The 17,792-nt window shown below is 39.1% G+C and overlaps 1 protein-coding gene across 1 annotated transcript in view; it reads left to right on the top strand.

Moving 5' to 3' along the window:
* LOC110459884 overlaps positions 1–10,850 on the top strand; it is a 101,909-nt gene extending 91,059 nt beyond the window's left edge. Inside the window, exons 4-10 of the mRNA XM_021512353.1 lie at positions 214–469; positions 1,227–2,708; positions 4,047–4,472; positions 4,809–5,321; positions 5,733–5,818; positions 9,472–9,677; positions 9,869–10,850. Of these exons, the coding sequence (XP_021368028.1) occupies positions 214–469; positions 1,227–2,708; positions 4,047–4,472; positions 4,809–5,321; positions 5,733–5,818; positions 9,472–9,677; positions 9,869–10,070 (3,171 nt within the window). The 3' untranslated portion in view covers positions 10,071–10,850. The remainder of the gene's footprint in view (positions 1–213; positions 470–1,226; positions 2,709–4,046; positions 4,473–4,808; positions 5,322–5,732; positions 5,819–9,471; positions 9,678–9,868) is intronic.
* Positions 10,851–17,792: the final 6,942 nt, after the last annotated feature.

The following is a 17,792-nucleotide window of genomic DNA, read 5'->3' as shown; positions in this document are numbered from 1 at the left end:
TATCTTTATTTATCTTTTCCAAATAATCAACAACTACATGTATCTACCTTTAGTATCCAACAATACTAATGTGACGTCATACTGTTGTGAGAAATATAAATATTGTATTATATACATCTTGAAATATAACGGCAAGCAGAATCAAACGAAACAGACTAATATACAATTTGCATAGTTACAAATATTACCCAACATTCCCCTTTCTTTCTATAGTTTCAGCACAACATACCGGATTCTCGGGTTGGTGTCAGTATGCGTTTATCTCCATTGACGGTTAGGACAGACCTGGCGTCACGTGATGACCAGCTAGCGACCCCTACGCTTTCCTGTGTGCACTCTGACCCGTGTTCTCTGACGTCACCACGACATACTCTGTTCCGGGACGACATGGACAGTATGTTAAAAACCAAACACGCCATGGAGCGATACCTGTACGAGACTATAGAGCGCCAGCAGATGATTCACTCAGGTAAGACTGCAACATTCTTACCAAGCCACAAGCACAACACGTAAACCTAAATTTTCGTCCTTAATTGATAAACATTAGTATGGTTTATACAAATACATTAATATTACATAGATAAGATAGTAGGCTAGCTGAAATGGTTACTTTTGATTAATTGTCGTATGTGATCACTATCCTATTGGTTAATTGTCGTATGTGAGCACTATCCTATTGGTTAATTGTCGTATTTGATCACTATCCTATTGGTTAATTGTCGTATGTGATCACTATCCTATTGGTTAATTGTCGTATGTGAGCACTATCCTATTGGTTAATTATCGTATTTGATTACTATCCTATTGGTTAATTGTCGTATGTGATCACTATCCAATTGGTTAATTGTCGTATGTGATCACTGTCCTATTGGTTAATTGTCGTATTTGATCACTATCTTATTGGTTAATTGTCGTATGTGACTCTATCCTACTGGTTAATTGTCGTATGTGATCCCTATCCTATTGGTTATTGTCGTATGTGATCACTATCCAGTTGGTTAATTGTCGTATGTGATCCCTATCCTATTGGTTATTGTCGTATGTGATCATTATCCAATTGGTTAATTGTCGTATGTGATAACTATCCTCTTGGTTAATTGTCGTATGTGACTCTATCCTACTGGTTATTTGTCGTATGTGATCACTATCCTATTGGTTAATTGTCGTATGTGACTCTATCCTACTGGTTAATTGTCGTATGTGATCACTATCCTTTTTTTTTTTAGTAAAAACCGCTTATGCTGACACTAAACTGAAGCCATTCCCACTGAAAGATCCGCCAAAGTCAAAATTCAAACGTCAGATCTCTACAGAGTCGAATGATCCGGGCGACATCAAGATGGGGATTAAGAGTCCCGTGAAAAGGCTCCAGACGTATGACGAGCCGGATTACACTGCCAAGATGGGTTTACAGAACAGAGGCAGGTCTACTGGAACCATGAGTCAGCATACAGACGCCCCTTGTAGTGATGCTGATAATAAAAAGGATGGACCTGCTAGCCAACACCCATATGCAATGAATGTAAAATGGATATACAGTGAAACTGACCCATCACCTAAAAAGGAAGAAGACTTTACAGAAATATCTGTGGTAGAAGAAATGTCTAAACGCAACAATGAGAGTAAAGAAAGGTCTGACTTGTCGTTCGGCCAAAGAGGCCATGACACTGTACGACCGACTGTGACGAATGATAATATAGGTCGAGTCCCCAACACAGCAGGTTTCCGTAGTAACGAACTGAACAGTGGAATAGGTCGTAACAATGAAATGGAAAACGTTCAGTCTGAGATTAACAAGTACCGGACTGAGGTAGATAATATAAGGACATCGATTGAGTTCAGTAATGAGAAGGATCGTCTCAGCGTTTCGGCAAGTCCACGGAAGACAGCAGAAGTGAGCAAGGGGATACGCCGCGGATGTGATATGAACACCTCTGATACGGTAAGACTAGCCGACTACAATAAACAGAAAATCGGTGAAGATTTACAAATGATGATGTCTAACCTCCGAAACCGCGATGGTCGTACCACTAGTACCGCCACGACAGAAGTGTCTCACGTCACCCCCAAGGGATTTGTCTTCCCGCCCAAAGCAAACATTCAGGACCCCGTGCCGATGAGTCCGAGGATAGTTTGCACGTCCATTCGCCCGCCATTCTCCGCCGCCGGCGACGCTACTTCACGCACTGTCTCTACACAAAGAAATGCCCCAATGACGTCACAAAGGCCTGTGTCTGTTACTTCAACACGTACTGCATGTTTAAGCAGACAAATGATGCCTTCTCCTACATCAAAAGAGCAGACGATGTACGGAAGAGACAACTCCCATTACCAAAGAGACGTCCCTAGTGGTCAGAGGCGTCGGTTCTTCCACAGCCTGAGTGATACAGATCATTCCCCGTCCAAACATGACATAGAACAATTTAAGTGCCTTGACAGAACTATTTCTGATCCCTCGTGTTTCCCACCGTCCAAAAAGAACATGTTGACAGAGGATATAATTCGAATTGAAACCAAATACCTGGGGGCGGGAAGCCAGTATGATGACGAGGACATGTCCCGGTCCTATAGTGACGAGGGCAGGCAGTACACGTCACCACAGTACCCTCAGGCTGAGAGGCAACCAGGGGGGTCTGCCTACTACGGGTCGGATTCAGCCAGACGACAGCTGTTCTCAGAGGCCAGCAGTGTACAAACGCAATACAAACGTAAGGGCTCACTTTTCCTTTTATGTGATATTGATCGTGGATAATGTAAAATAACGTGGTCAGTAATGTATAGGAGTTCCTTCAAGTTTTATATATGATAGAAGCTCCCTTTCGAATAATCTACATCTGCAGTCGGCTTTGGATTATTTTGTTTGCCATTCATATCACTGGTTGTAGATAGACTCCATGGCTGTTCAATGTTGTTCTCCTTGTTTCTGATGGCATTTGTGATTATATGTATAGCAGAATACTTTTACAAAACAAGGTTATGGTAGAGATAACTTCATAAATCACAAGAATGACCAAATACGTATGTTATCACGAGTGTGAATGTCAGTGAATACTATCGGTATATTTTGCCACGCGAGTAACATGCTTACAAAACAGATGTTTATCGACTGTGAAGTTCAGAAAATTAGCAAACTTTGTGTATAGTATACTGTTACTTAATCTACATTATAACAGTGAGGTTTGAATGCAGTGAATATGAATTACTGCTCCTATTGGTCAATTTGTAATCGAGAGTTTTTTTTTGAATGCAGTGAATATGAACTATTGCTCTTATTGGTCAATATGAAATCGAGTTTTTTTTTAACGCAATGAATATGAATTACTGATCTTATTGGTCAATATGAAATCGAGAGGGTTTTGAATGCAGTGAATAGAAATTACTGATCTTATTGGTCAAGGTCAATTAGAAATCGAGAGGGTAAATGCAGTGAATATGAATTACTGTTCTTATTGGTCAATATAAAATCGAGAGGGTAAAGGCAGCGAATAGGAATTACTGTTCTTACTGGTCAATATAAAACCGTATCTTTTACTGCGTGATCTTGTTTTTATTATAGACAGGTGTAAATAACAAACGATCTAATACGAGAACTGTATTTTTTTTTTTATCTCAGTTTAAGTAAGTTAGAACTACAATTAAATTACCTTTATTTTCTGCCCTACATGTATCTGTGTAAGCAAAATTTGTCCACAAAGTTGGCAGTTTTTTCTCAGCAGTTATTACATTTACTACCATTTCAAAATGGTGTTGCTTGAGAATTGATTGAAAAATGATGGTGGTTTGGTATGTTACCTACCGACTTTGTAGTGTCATAAGACATTTACTAGTGCCATGGAATAGTACTTTATAAAAGTCTTAATGGTATTTGGTAACATAACAGTTTGAAATGGTATTTGTGGTCAGTTGTTTTGTATTTTTTCCATTTTGTTTTTCATTCTCTCGAAAATCGCAGATGAGCTTTTGTTCAGCTCACAAGTGAAAAATGTACATGTCTTCTCATCATAAGTGCGATACAACTTTTGTTTATAATTATGCATGTGCTACAGATCGCGTGCCTAGAGACACGACAGACAGAATACCGGACGAGATGGCGTCCTACCTCATCAAGTCTAAGTTCTGCACAGCTGATGACATCATTAGTTTCAATGAAAAAGAGAAGCAATGTCCTAGGGAGACGCAAGACTACCGGCTGCCTAGGGAATGGATCATGGCCAGACACGTGGCTGGGAATTACCGTCTACAGGAGGAATATAGTGTCCGTCCACAGGAAGAGTATAGTGTCCGTCCGCAGGAGGAATATAGCGTCCGTCCACAGGAGGAGTATAGCGTCCGTCTACAGGAGGAATATAGCGTCCGTCCACAGGAGGAGTATAGTGTCCGTCCGCAGGAGGAGTATAGCTCCAGACTCCAACTACCTCCACCGCAAGTGGCCTACCAGGGACCTTCCCCGCCACAAAGGAAACGCAATCGAGGTAAGACTGTTTTCGACCTGTGTATAGGGTCGACCTCACTAGCCAAAATGATGTATCTTTAACCCTGTATGATAGGAAACCTTTTCTGTAGTTGACAGTCTCAGTTCTGCAGTTATTTTTATTATATGGGTACAGTTAACTTTCAATAATGCCCCCTTTTTTATAGGAAAAAAACTTGAATTTGTCAAATGCTTATTTAGCATTAAACACTTTATTCAATAACATTTCCTTTATGCTAAAGTTATTTGCCGGTTAGTCAGACATCATATTTATCAAGTGATTAGTCATCATATCATTACTGTGTTAAATCTATACACATTTAATACAATATGATAGGTGAGGTGGATATCCGTATGGTGTGCGAGGACTTCCGGTTGTCAGATAACGCCAAACAGCATCAAGAGAACTTCCGTCTTGCTGATGAGCCTACCAGGAACTGCAAGTGTGCTAACGTTGAAAACGAGATTCTCGACATGGCACATGACGCGTTCCAGAAAATTCGACGGAAAGATGATTCCAATGAAGCCATGGAGCAGTTCGGAAAGGAGGTTCTGGAAACAAAATCTAAGATCAACGAGGCTTTGGACATATTACGTGGTGTTAAAGCGATATGTAAACATGACCGAGACATCGTAGACATGTTTAGCGGGAGTGTTGTATTCAGAGTGCGATGCCCAACCGTTTTTGCACTTAACGACCTCTGGGACTCTTATCAGTCAGGAGATTTAGCAACTACTTTGAATAGACATTTCATTACGGATACCCTCAGATCGAAGTATTTAGACATGGATATAGGTTTAGTGGTGACTATATCCGAGGACCAGTACCGACGGGCGTGGCGAGAGCTGGGTATGTACGTAGTGTATAGTGGTGAACCGCCACCACACTTTGTACACGTCTCTTAGTAACTAAGGTCGACTTTTAACTTCTTTCAGTATTGAAAAAGACAAATTTCGATACTTTATCTGCTTAATTAAATCTTTTTAAGCCTTTCATTACTGTCTTGCATATCCTTTGAAGTTTTCCGTCTGGGTCATAGTGAAAGAACACTTATTCAAACCAGCCACTGGCATGCTTTAATAATTATCTATTTTTTCTTTATTTTGCTTAATGCACCAATAAACAATTGCCAAAAGAGGTTAAAATAGAGACAAACATAATATAAAGTGTATACATATCAAGTAAGTGTGTGTCGGGGCGACCTGTGTTATTATATTAATATGGTACATAACTCAGTTTAGTATACTTTACAATTGACAGGTACCATTATGTCCCCTGGCCGATTGGATAGCTCTTTGTCAAAGAGTGATACAGAAATAGCAAGTATCACAGGGGATTCTCTAAAGGTAAATACATACCAGTACCCGGTGAAACATTGGCCGAGTCAAATATTTTTTCTCTACCGGTTAAATCAATATTTGCTGATGCGGCCCTTCACAAGTAATTACGATGTATGGTGTGTTGTGTACTGGTACTTGCTGACACGAACAATAAGAGGAGGGCAAAGCAGGCAACAGTTAAACAGCGTGATAAGATGCCCGATAGGCAGTATTCTATGTAGGTCAGACCACTCTATATAACATACAAATGGCACATGTAACGATAGGCAGTATTCTATGTAGGTCAGACCCATCTAGATAACATACAAATGTCACATGTAACGATAGGCAGTATTCTATGTAGGTCAGACCCATCTAGATAACATACAAATGTCACATGTAACGATAGGCAGTATTCTATGTAGGTCAGACCACTCTAGATAACATACAAATGTCACATGTAACGATAGGCAGTATTCTATGTAGGTCAGACCACTCTAGATAACATACAAATGTCACATGTAACGATAGGCAGTATTCTATGTAGGTCAGACCACTCTAGATAACATACAAATGTCACATGTAACGATAGGCAGTATTCTATGTAGGTCAGACCACTCTAGATAACATACAAATGTCACATGTAACGATAGGCAGTATTCTATGTAGGTCAGACCACTCTAGATAACATACAAATGTCACATGTAACGATAGGCAGTATTCTATGTAGGTCAGACCACTCTAGATAACATACAAATGTCACATGTAACGATAGGCAGTATTCTATGTAGGTCAGACCACTCTAGATAACATACAAATGTCACATGTAACGATAGGCAGTATTCTATGTAGGTCAGACCACTCTAGATAACATACAAATGTCACATGTAACGATAGGCAGTATTCTATGTAGGTCAGACCACTCTAGATAACATACAAATGTCACATGTAACGATAGGCAGTATTCTATGTAGGTCAGACCACTCTAGATAACATACAAATGTCACATGTAACGATAGGCAGTATTCTATGTAGGTCAGACCACTCTAGATAACATACAAATGTCACATGTAACGATAGGCAGTATTCTATGTAGGTCAGACCACTCTAGATAACATACAAATGTCACATGTAACGATAGGCAGTATTCTATGTAGGTCAGACCACTCTAGATAACATACAAATGTCACATGTAACGATAGGCAGTATTCTATGTAGGTCAGACCACTCTAGATAACATACAAATGTCACATGTAACGATAGGCAGTATTCTATGTAGGTCAGACCACTCTAGATAACATACAAATGTCACATGTAACGATAGGCAGTATTCTATGTAGGTCAGACCACTCTAGATAACATACAAATGTCACATGTAACGATAGGCAGTATTCTATGTAGGTCAGACCACTCTAGATAACATACAAATGTCACATGTAACGATAGGCAGTATTCTATGTAGGTCAGACCACTCTAGATAACATACAAATGTCACATGTAACGATAGGCAGTATTCTATGTAGGTCAGACCACTCTAGATAACATACAAATGTCACATGTAACGATAGGCAGTATTCTATGTAGGTCAGACCACTCTAGATAACATACAAATGTCACATGTAACGATAGGCAGTATTCTATGTAGGTCAGACCACTCTAGATAACATACAAATGTCACATGTAACGATAGGCAGTATTCTATGTAGGTCAGACCACTCTAGATAACATACAAATGTCACATGTAACGATAGGCAGTATTCTATGTAGGTCAGACCACTCTAGATAACATACAAATGTCACATGTAACGATAGGCAGTATTCTATGTAGGTCAGACCACTCTAGATAACATACAAATGTCACATGTAACGATAGGCAGTATTCTATGTAGGTCAGACCACTCTAGATAACATACAAATGTCACATGTAACGATAGGCAGTATTCTATGTAGGTCAGACCACTCTAGATAACATACAAATGTCACATGTAACGATAGGCAGTATTCTATGTAGGTCAGACCACTCTAGATAACATACAAATGTCACATGTAACGATAGGCAGTATTCTATGTAGGTCAGACCACTCTAGATAACATACAAATGTCACATGTAACGATAGGCAGTATTCTATGTAGGTCAGACCACTCTAGATAACATACAAATGTCACATGTAACGATAGGCAGTATTCTATGTAGGTCAGACCACTCTAGATAACATACAAATGTCACATGTAACGATAGGCAGTATTCTATGTAGGTCAGACCACTCTAGATAACATACAAATGTCACATGTAACGATAGGCAGTATTCTATGTAGGTCAGACCACTCTAGATAACATACAAATGTCACATGTAACGATAGGCAGTATTCTATGTAGGTCAGACCACTCTAGATAACATACAAATGTCACATGTAACGATAGGCAGTATTCTATGTAGGTCAGACCACTCTAGATAACATACAAATGTCACATGTAACGATAGGCAGTATTCTATGTAGGTCAGACCACTCTAGATAACATACAAATGTCACATGTAACGATAGGCAGTATTCTATGTAGGTCAGACCACTCTAGATAACATACAAATGTCACATGTAACGATAGGCAGTATTCTATGTAGGTCAGACCACTCTAGATAACATACAAATGTCACATGTAACGATAGGCAGTATTCTATGTAGGTCAGACCACTCTAGATAACATACAAATGTCACATGTAACGATAGGCAGTATTCTATGTAGGTCAGACCACTCTAGATAACATACAAATGTCACATGTAACGATAGGCAGTATTCTATGTAGGTCAGACCACTCTAGATAACATACAAATGTCACATGTAACGATAGGCAGTATTCTATGTAGGTCAGACCACTCTAGATAACATACAAATGTCACATGTAACGATAGGCAGTATTCTATGTAGGTCAGACCACTCTAGATAACATACAAATGTCACATGTAACGATAGGCAGTATTCTATGTAGGTCAGACCACTCTAGATAACATACAAATGTCACATGTAACGATAGGCAGTATTCTATGTAGGTCAGACCACTCTAGATAACATACAAATGTCACATGTAACGATAGGCAGTATTCTATGTAGGTCAGACCACTCTAGATAACATACAAATGTCACATGTAACGATAGGCAGTATTCTATGTAGGTCAGACCACTCTAGATAACATACAAATGTCACATGTAACGATAGGCAGTATTCTATGTAGGTCAGACCCATCTAGATAACATACAAATGTCACATGTAACGATATGCAGTATTCTATGTAGGTCAGACCACTCTAGATAACATACAAATGTCACATGTAACGATAGGCAGTATTCTATGTACGTAAGACAACTCTATATGCATACATAACTTTCCATTCAATTTGTTACCTAGATCATATACACGTTTTAAGTTTAAACACGATTCATTACAAACACAAGATACGAACACAGTAAAGTCTATTTCATCGACTGGCAAAGATCAAACCACGATAAATAAATATACAGCGTGGTGGTTTTTGTTTCACACAGAACACGAACATTCGATTTTCCAGAATCACACAAGGACCAATTAAGGTTTAAATGTCGTTTAAACCTGAGTGCATCACACATTTTTATCATTATTGGGTGGAATACAATAAAATCCATCAATTTTGATATATTTTTGTAGGAAAACGTTGATTGTACCAAGGTGGTGACGTCAGCTTCCCGTCTTCGCGTCATCCACAGTCGGTGCCAGTCTGCCCCAGTAACACACTCACCATCCCCAACCTCAAGTCCGTCATGGCTCCCCAAGTCTCCCATGTCACCGCTAGGGGGCGACCGGAAGTTTACATTTCCTGGTGAACCTTCATCACGGCGTTTATTTCAAGAACGGTAAGAAGACGATATGCATCAGTATACATATATAATTTGTCATTTTGTAAAGTTCACAAAAAGTGATATAATGACATCTCTTAATTTTTAAGTTTATAAACACTATATGATGAGTCAGTTAATGAAGCAAGGTTTATATGTGGTGTTGATATTGATACCTAACAGTGACGATGGAATCATTCATTTTACAGTACTAAAGGATCCTGCTCCCCCACCATGAAGAAGCTATTTGACTTCGAACTGAGTCTATCCCCAAAAACATCGCCAAAACGAAAAACATTTGCAGAGGGCTTTCCACGGGAAAATATCTTACCGGAGGTACACTCCCCTAAACGGAAGAATGTTGGAACAAGCTTCCCTTTCAAAGACAAAAGTAACGACGTCGACACGTAACGCAACATAACCAACAGATTAGCTAAGTGTCGATCTCTGAGTGATCTAATTTGTTGAAATTAGTGACTACATTCAGTCATGTTCTGCTTTGAAGTGTCCGTCAATGTAACGGAATATCTAAACTTACTTGACATGGACATTTTGAGTAAATGAGTTAATGCATGTGACCATGCTAGGTCTGGGTGACCATGCTAGTCTGGGTGACCATGCTAGGTCTGAAACTGAAGTATTATCATTGTGCTATGTGCTTCGCAATCATACCTTGTACTTGTTCACTTCAAACTTATAATTGTTTTTTCCCTATTACACAAACATTTAACAGAGTCTCCTAACTAAACACTACTCGCGGGTAGCTTTCGGTGACCTCTGATTGTCTTTGAGATCAGCCGGAGGCTTCAGACAAGTCTAATGAGTCAGTCCTGTGACCTGTAGTTTTCTCTCTGGATCATATACCTTTTCAGACTGAACTTAAGGGGATATTCTTAGATGTTGCGTTACCCTTTATAGGTAATATGTTTATATATGTAAAAACAATATGTATTTATATGTATGTATGACGTATGACAGCTATCAAATAAGACGTTAACTGATCGCGGTTGGAAGTGTTCACGTTGGCAATGCTTTTGAAATGTTTATATTCGATGTATCTTTAATCTATATAATCCATAAACATTGTTTGGGATATTTTCGAACTAATTGACTGGAAGCGACAAACGCAAATACTTCCACACCGCGCAAATATTCTCTTTACTGAATTTTGTTTTCCAATTTGTTACGGAGAAGACATGTTTCATTGTATTTATATATACACAATAAGTAATTAATTTTCTCATTTATATTATTTACTTTACTTTTACTTAAAGAGTGATTATTGAATATTGCCGCTCAAATCTCGATATGTTTGAGAACGTATATAATAAATAAGTACAGTCTTAAGTTATAAATTTGAATTTAGTGATAGAGTCATTAAATATGGTCTGACGGTTTCACTTTGTTGACAGGCATAAGGATGTAGTTACATGAATGTACTTGATTCTAAAGTTTGTTCAAAATAGAAATATATATTAGTCCAGATAGTGTACACATTCTGATGGAAAGTTCCAGAGATGTTTCCAAATCTTCAGTTTCAGACTGTACAGCAAGTTTAAATTCGTTTTGAAAGCAATTTTTAACAATAAAGATGTTGACTAGAACTGGTGAGATTTGGATACTATGAATGACAATATACTTGGTCGTCTATTGTAAGCTTTGGAGACATTCCCAATGTCCCGTCGGTAAAGTTGGGTTTACATCAGGTCATTCCCAATGTCCCGTCGGTAAAGTTGGGTTTACATCAGGCCATTCCCAATGTCCCGTTGGTAAAGTTGGGTTTACATCCGGCCATTCCCAATGTCCCGTTGATTTACATAGTTTGACATCAGGCCATTTCCAATGCCCCGTTGGTAAAGTTGGGTTTACATCAGGCCATTCCCAATGTCCCGTTGATTTACATAGTTTGACATCAGGCCATTCCCAATGCCCCGTTGGTAAAGTTGGGTTTACATCAGGCCAATTCCCAATGCCCCGTTGGCTTACTTAATTTGACATCAGGCCATTCCCAATGCCCCGTTGGTTTACTTAGTTTGACATCAGGCCATTCCCAATGTCCCGTTGATTTACTTAATTTGACATCAGGCCATTCCCAATGCCCCGTTGGTTTACTTAGTTTGACATCAGGCCATTCCCAATGTCCCGTTGGTTTACTTAGTTTGACATCAGGCCATTCCCAATGCCCCGTTGGTTTACTTAGTTTGACATCAGGCCATTCCCAATGCCCCGTTGGTTTACTTAGTTTGACATCAGGCCATTCCCAATGCCCCGTTGGTTTACTTAGTTTGACATCAGGCCATTCCCAATGCCCCGTTGGTTTACTTAGTTTGACATCAGGCCATTCCCAATGCCCCGTTGGTTTACTTAGTTTGACATCAGGCCATTCCCAATGCCCCGTTGGTTTACTTAGTTTGACATCAGGCCATTCCCAATGCCCCGTTGGTTTACTTAGTTTGACATCAGGCCATTCCCAATGCCCCGTTGGTTTACTTAGTTTGACATCAGGCCATTCCCAATGCCCCGTTGGTTTACTTAGTTTGACATCAGGCCATTCCCAATGCCCCGTTGGTTTACTTAGTTTGACATCAGGCCATTCCCAATGCCCCGTTGGTTTACTTAGTTTGACATCAGGCCATTCCCAATGCCCCGTTGGTTTACTTAGTTTGACATCAGGCCATTCCCAATGCCCCGTTGGTTTACTTAGTTTGACATCAGGCCATTCCCAATGCCCCGTTGGTTTACTTAGTTTGACATCAGGCCATTCCCAATGCCCCGTTGGTTTACTTAGTTTGACATCAGGCCATTCCCAATGCCCCGTTGGTTTACTTAGTTTGACATCAGGCCATTCCCAATGCCCCGTTGGTTTACTTAGTTTGACATCAGGCCATTCCCAATGCCCCGTTGGTTTACTTAGTTTGACATCAGGCCATTCCCAATGCCCCGTTGGTTTACTTAGTTTGACATCAGGCCATTCCCAATGCCCCGTTGGTTTACTTAGTTTGACATCAGGCCATTCCCAATGCCCCGTTGGTTTACTTAGTTTGACATCAGGCCATTCCCAATGCCCCGTTGGTTTACTTAGTTTGACATCAGGCCATTCCCAATGCCCCGTTGGTTTACTTAGTTTGACATCAGGCCATTCCCAATGCCCCGTTGGTTTACTTAGTTTGACATCAGGCCATTCCCAATGCCCCGTTGGTTTACTTAGTTTGACATCAGGCCATTCCCAATGCCCCGTTGGTTTACTTAGTTTGACATCAGGCCATTCCCAATGCCCCGTTGGTTTACTTAGTTTGACATCAGGCCATTCCCAATGCCCCGTTGGTTTACTTAGTTTGACATCAGGCCATTCCCAATGCCCCGTTGGTTTACTTAGTTTGACATCAGGCCATTCCCAATGCCCCGTTGGTTTACTTAGTTTGACATCAGGCCATTCCCAATGCCCCGTTGGTTTACTTAGTTTGACATCAGGCCATTCCCAATGCCCCGTTGGTTTACTTAGTTTGACATCAGGCCATTCCCAATGCCCCGTTGGTTTACTTAGTTTGACATCAGGCCATTCCCAATGCCCCGTTGGTTTACTTAGTTTGACATCAGGCCATTCCCAATGCCCCGTTGGTTTACTTAGTTTGACATCAGGCCATTCCCAATGCCCCGTTGGTTTACTTAGTTTGACATCAGGCCATTCCCAATGCCCCGTTGGTTTACTTAGTTTGACATCAGGCCATTCCCAATGCCCCGTTGGTTTACTTAGTTTGACATCAGGCCATTCCCAATGCCCCGTTGGTTTACTTAGTTTGACATCAGGCCATTCCCAATGCCCCGTTGGTTTACTTAGTTTGACATCAGGCCATTCCCAATGCCCCGTTGGTTTACTTAGTTTGACATCAGGCCATTCCCAATGCCCCGTTGGTTTACTTAGTTTGACATCAGGCCATTCCCAATGCCCCGTTGGTTTACTTAGTTTGACATCAGGCCATTCCCAATGCCCCGTTGGTTTACTTAGTTTGACATCAGGCCATTCCCAATGCCCCGTTGGTTTACTTAGTTTGACATCAGGCCATTCCCAATGCCCCGTTGGTTTACTTAGTTTGACATCAGGCCATTCCCAATGCCCCGTTGGTTTACTTAGTTTGACATCAGGCCATTCCCAATGCCCCGTTGGTTTACTTAGTTTGACATCAGGCCATTCCCAATGCCCCGTTGGTTTACTTAGTTTGACATCAGGCCATTCCCAATGCCCCGTTGGTTTACTTAGTTTGACATCAGGCCATTCCCAATGCCCCGTTGGTTTACTTAGTTTGACATCAGGCCATTCCCAATGCCCCGTTGGTTTACTTAGTTTGACATCAGGCCATTCCCAATGCCCCGTTGGTTTACTTAGTTTGACATCAGGCCATTCCCAATGCCCCGTTGGTTTACTTAGTTTGACATCAGGCCATTCCCATCGTCCCATTGTTAAGTTGGGTTTACATCATGTTTTTTTTTTGATTCTGTCATTCTCAATGTTCTAAAGTATACTTAGTTCTCTAAGGATGTTATAATACAGGAATAAGGAATACATCCCACTCCACTTTTGTTTCTGTAGTGTCAGTAGTAGTAGTACAGTATAGTGTTAATAGGTTACAATAACACAAGAGCTGGCCGTCCTAGCCCTGTGTCAGCATCCTGTGTATCTCTGACACGGGGCGCCCTTAGCTCGCACCGTCCACCACACTACTTCACAATTACCCAGTTACAAAAATATATAGTTCTCCATTGAATTATCACGGTATCATTTATCAAAAATAGCAATATCTTTAAACAATATGTACTGATAACTTGTTTATGCGATTGTGATGTTGTCGCGAATGAAAATCCGTCGCATATTAGAATGATTTATTTTTTATTTTACGTTATTCTAATAAGTTGATATATTGCAGTTAACACTAATTGCTGAACAAAATGACAATCGATGACTATTTAAATTGTCTTGCTTCATCAAAACATTGTCATCCTACTTTCTGATTAGGATATCTTTATCTTGTCATCCTACTTTCTGATTAGAATGTCTATATCTTGTCATCCTACTTTCTGATTAGGATATCTATATCTTGCCATCCTACTTTCTGATTAGGATGTCTATATATTGTCATCCTACTTTCTGATTAGGATGTCTATATCTTGTCATCCTACTTTCTGTTTAGGATAACACAACTATTGTTGAATATCAAACTATATTGTAATTGTTTCCCGCGTAATTTACCACTGAATGTGTTCATTAGTTTTAAAGGCAGCATAACTTATCCACTGCGAAATGTATTCATTAGTCTTAAAGGCAGTATAACTTATCCACTGCGCAATGTGTTCATTAGTCTTAAAGGCAGCATAACTTATCCACTGCGGAATGTGTTCATTAGTCTTAAAGGCAGCATAACGTATCCACTGCGGAATGTGTTCATTAGTCTTAAATGTTGTTAAAAAATAAATTGGTTTAATTTCAGCATAACTTATCCACCAATGAATTAGTCTTAAACATTTTTTTTCAATATCAAATAATACTCTACTATTGCAGCATAACTTATACACAACTCGGTGGTTCATAAGTCTACAGGTCGTTGGCTGTCTGGCACATCCTTGTGTATTACAATCTGGTATACCACCCACCACTTACCACCAGTAATAACATGTTACAAACAATCTGTTATACAACCCACCACTTACCACCAGTAATAACATGTTACAAACATTCTGTTTTACCACCCACCACTTACCACCAGTAATAGCATGTTACAAACAATCTGTTATACCACCCACCACTTACCACCACTAATAACATGTTACAAACAATCTGTTATACCACCCACCACTTACCGCCAGTAATAACATGTTACAAACAATCTGTTATACCACCCACCACTTACAACTAGTAATAACATGTTACAAACAATCTGTTATACCACCCACCACTTACCATCAGTAATAACATGTTACAAACAATTTGTTATACCACCCACCGCTTACCACCAGTAATAACATGTTACAAACAATCTGTTATACCACCCACCACTTACCACCAGTGATAACATGTGACAAACAATCCGTTATACGACCCACCACTTACCACCAGTGATAACATGTTACAAACAATCTGTTATACCACCCACCACTTACCACCAGTAATAACATGTTACAAACAATCTGTTATACCACCCACTAGTTACCACCAGTAATAACATGTTACAAACAATCTGTTATACCACCCACCACTTACCACCAGTAATAACGTCTTACAAACAATCTGTTATACCACCCACTAGTTACCACCAGTAATAACATGTTACAAACAATCTGGTATACCACCCACCACTTACCACCAGTAATAACATGTTACAAACAATTTGTTTTAATATTTTAATTAGTATCAGAATATTTCCTTACGCCTTACATTTGTATGATACAATTTATTAATGTATATAGATTGTGGAATACTGTTTTAAAGTATGGTTCCAATGTATCTGTCAGTGGGTCGTGATGATGCTTACTTGTTAAATGTGTACGAGTGAGTTGATACTTACCGGTACAGGTGTGATGATCTGATGGCTGATGATAAGGTTAAATGTGTAGATGAGGCCCGCCTCATTACTTGTATATATCCTTTGTCCATTTGCTTGGTGTCAGAACATTTTACTCAAACAAGAACGACATATTTTCAGTTTTATATGTTGCTATAACAGTTAATTGATCAATTATTGTGTCACAACTGTCGAAAGTACATCTGTAATAGTTTATTTAATATTTATGTATTATTTAACTGTTTTGTGAGTTGATGATCTGTTTTATGTGAAAAAAGGAAAACCCGGGAGGCTCATGTTGCGTACTTTCCCTTTGTATATGCTTCGCTTACGTTAATTGGCTACATTTGTGGGTATACAAGCATAACAATATGTTCCTACTTTGACAGAACCTTTCCTAGGATCAATTTGTTAGATTTGTCCAACTCATTACATTTAAAGTGTTATGGATTGGACCATAACTCTCGTTATCGTGGAAGACCTTGTTATATATCTAAGATTGAAAGTTTAGTCCCAGAGATATTTTTTGTTGATTGTTGTAGAAATTTAATTTATTGCAATATGCATAGAGAATATATATATTCGGATTCTTTTATTTAACAAATATTTATAATATACAGGATGAATTATATGTTGAGTGATGCAACTTATCTATTATTGTATTTGTCCTGAACACATTATTTATGTTATTGAATATAATACTTATATGCTAATGTATATACCATAGTAATTTGTTGTAATTAGCCCTTACTCCACAGATACCACAACGGCAATGAGGTTCAAAGCACAGCAAAAACATAAGCCACGTATTTTCATGCGCAAATCCATACTCTGTGATCGGTTGATACGTAACGGTGGTAAGTTATACCGGATACTCAACTCACTCAGATGTAGGGACATGGAAAGAAATCTTTACTCGTTGAATGTGTTCTGTATGATATGCATTATGTACGGATATCAGTATGATATTGGTGTTATTCAACCAATAACGGTCCCATGTTTATTTACAAAATCACTATAGCCAAACAATAATAAACAATACGTGCATAAGAAATCAAGACTAGTTCTTCATATCACATACAGACCGTACCTTACATTTACATGTACTATATCTAAAATCTTACGAAACATATCGTTACTAGTAATGGGTCCTAAATGTTAAATGAAAAGGATTTCCGAAATTCTTATTGCTTATTTCAACACGACTGTTTTGGAAGATATCTTAAATGATTTCCTTTATCACATTATTTACTGAAATTCAGGAATATCTTATAAACTAATGGTTAGCAATTGCGCTTACTACAAATATAAATTGGACATTGAGATATTGTATACAAATGGATAGTATATCGCTGTAAACAAGTCGATAGTATATCGCTGTAAACAAGTCGATAGTTTATCGCTGTTAACAAGTCGATAGTATATCGCTGTAAACAAGTCGATATTATATCGCTGCATACAAGTCGATACTATGTCGCTGCATATAATTCGATACTATGTCGCTGCAAACAAGTCGATATTATATCGCTGTAAACAAGTCGATATTATATCGCTGCATATAAGTCGATACTATGTCGCT

The sequence above is a fragment of the Mizuhopecten yessoensis genome, unplaced genomic scaffold, assembly GCF_002113885.1.
Source record: "Mizuhopecten yessoensis strain PY_sf001 unplaced genomic scaffold, ASM211388v2 scaffold10265, whole genome shotgun sequence".
Lineage (NCBI taxonomy): Eukaryota > Metazoa > Mollusca > Bivalvia > Pectinida > Pectinidae > Mizuhopecten > Mizuhopecten yessoensis.
Note: the sequence above shows the minus strand (reverse complement) of the source record. Positions and strands in the feature narration are given on the sequence as shown.